Source organism: Buceros rhinoceros, unplaced genomic scaffold (assembly GCF_000710305.1).
Source record: "Buceros rhinoceros silvestris isolate BGI_N320 unplaced genomic scaffold, ASM71030v1 scaffold17888, whole genome shotgun sequence".
Classification (NCBI taxonomy): domain Eukaryota; kingdom Metazoa; phylum Chordata; class Aves; order Bucerotiformes; family Bucerotidae; genus Buceros; species Buceros rhinoceros.
This window is the reverse complement of record NW_010425330.1, coordinates 16479-17204: the sequence shown is the minus strand read 5'-3', so window position 1 is coordinate 17204 and position 726 is coordinate 16479. Positions and strand designations below refer to the sequence as shown.

Below are 726 nucleotides of genomic sequence, written 5' to 3'. Positions count from 1 at the left end.
GAGGCCTGTTGTGGCAGAGTAATTTCCCCACCCCATTACATTAAGTCATTAACAGTAGTTTCAATGGAACATCAACTATTGCATTGATTATGGAACAAAATGTACCATCTCAAAGCTACAAAACCACTGCTACAGACACACACATATTCTGTACAGAGCAGCTCACATGATGCAGCTTATCTCTGCATGATACTGTTATCTTTTGGTAGATGTGCATCGCTACCATAACAGCAGCAAAACTGATGCAGTCAGAGTCTATTTTGAGATATCAATGGTTTTCTTTTAGGTTTAGGAATATGATGGGTTATGTACCTTTGATCTTCCTATCTATGTTCCTCTCGGTTTCCATGACATCTGAAACATGTAAGTCACATTTTAAAAATATTATCTGATGAGGTTTATTCTGTAGAAATGTGTAGGCTGTTCCCAGATTGGCAATTTGTTTTTCAACCTAAAATTAACCAGTTACCTCAAATCATAAAACAAAGCTTAAAAATTAGCTTTACGTGTTTTCTCTCTATATTGAAATGCACCGAGTACTGTCCATTTCTGTGACGTTGTCTAGGTTCTACTTCTACTCCTTGGCATCTCTGCAAGCAGAAAGAAAACAGTGTTTTTGAAAAGATTTGAGAGTAGCAGGTGTTCCAGACCCAAGCTGGGCAGTCTCCAAGAGCATGCATTGCTTCAGAGCAATTGCACTGAAAAGGGCATATGCCTACGCACCCT

General features: G+C 38.8%; 1 protein-coding gene across 1 annotated transcript in view; it reads left to right on the top strand.

Annotated features, from left to right (window-relative positions):
* The first annotated feature begins 296 nt into the window (after window positions 1-296).
* The window catches only part of LOC104497823 (interleukin-1 receptor-like 1), a 9329-nt gene continuing 8899 nt past the window's right edge, over window positions 297-726 (top strand). Inside the window, exon 1 of the mRNA XM_010141113.1 lies at window positions 297-363. Within this exon, the coding sequence (XP_010139415.1) occupies window positions 297-363 (67 nt within the window). The remainder of the gene's footprint in view (window positions 364-726) is intronic.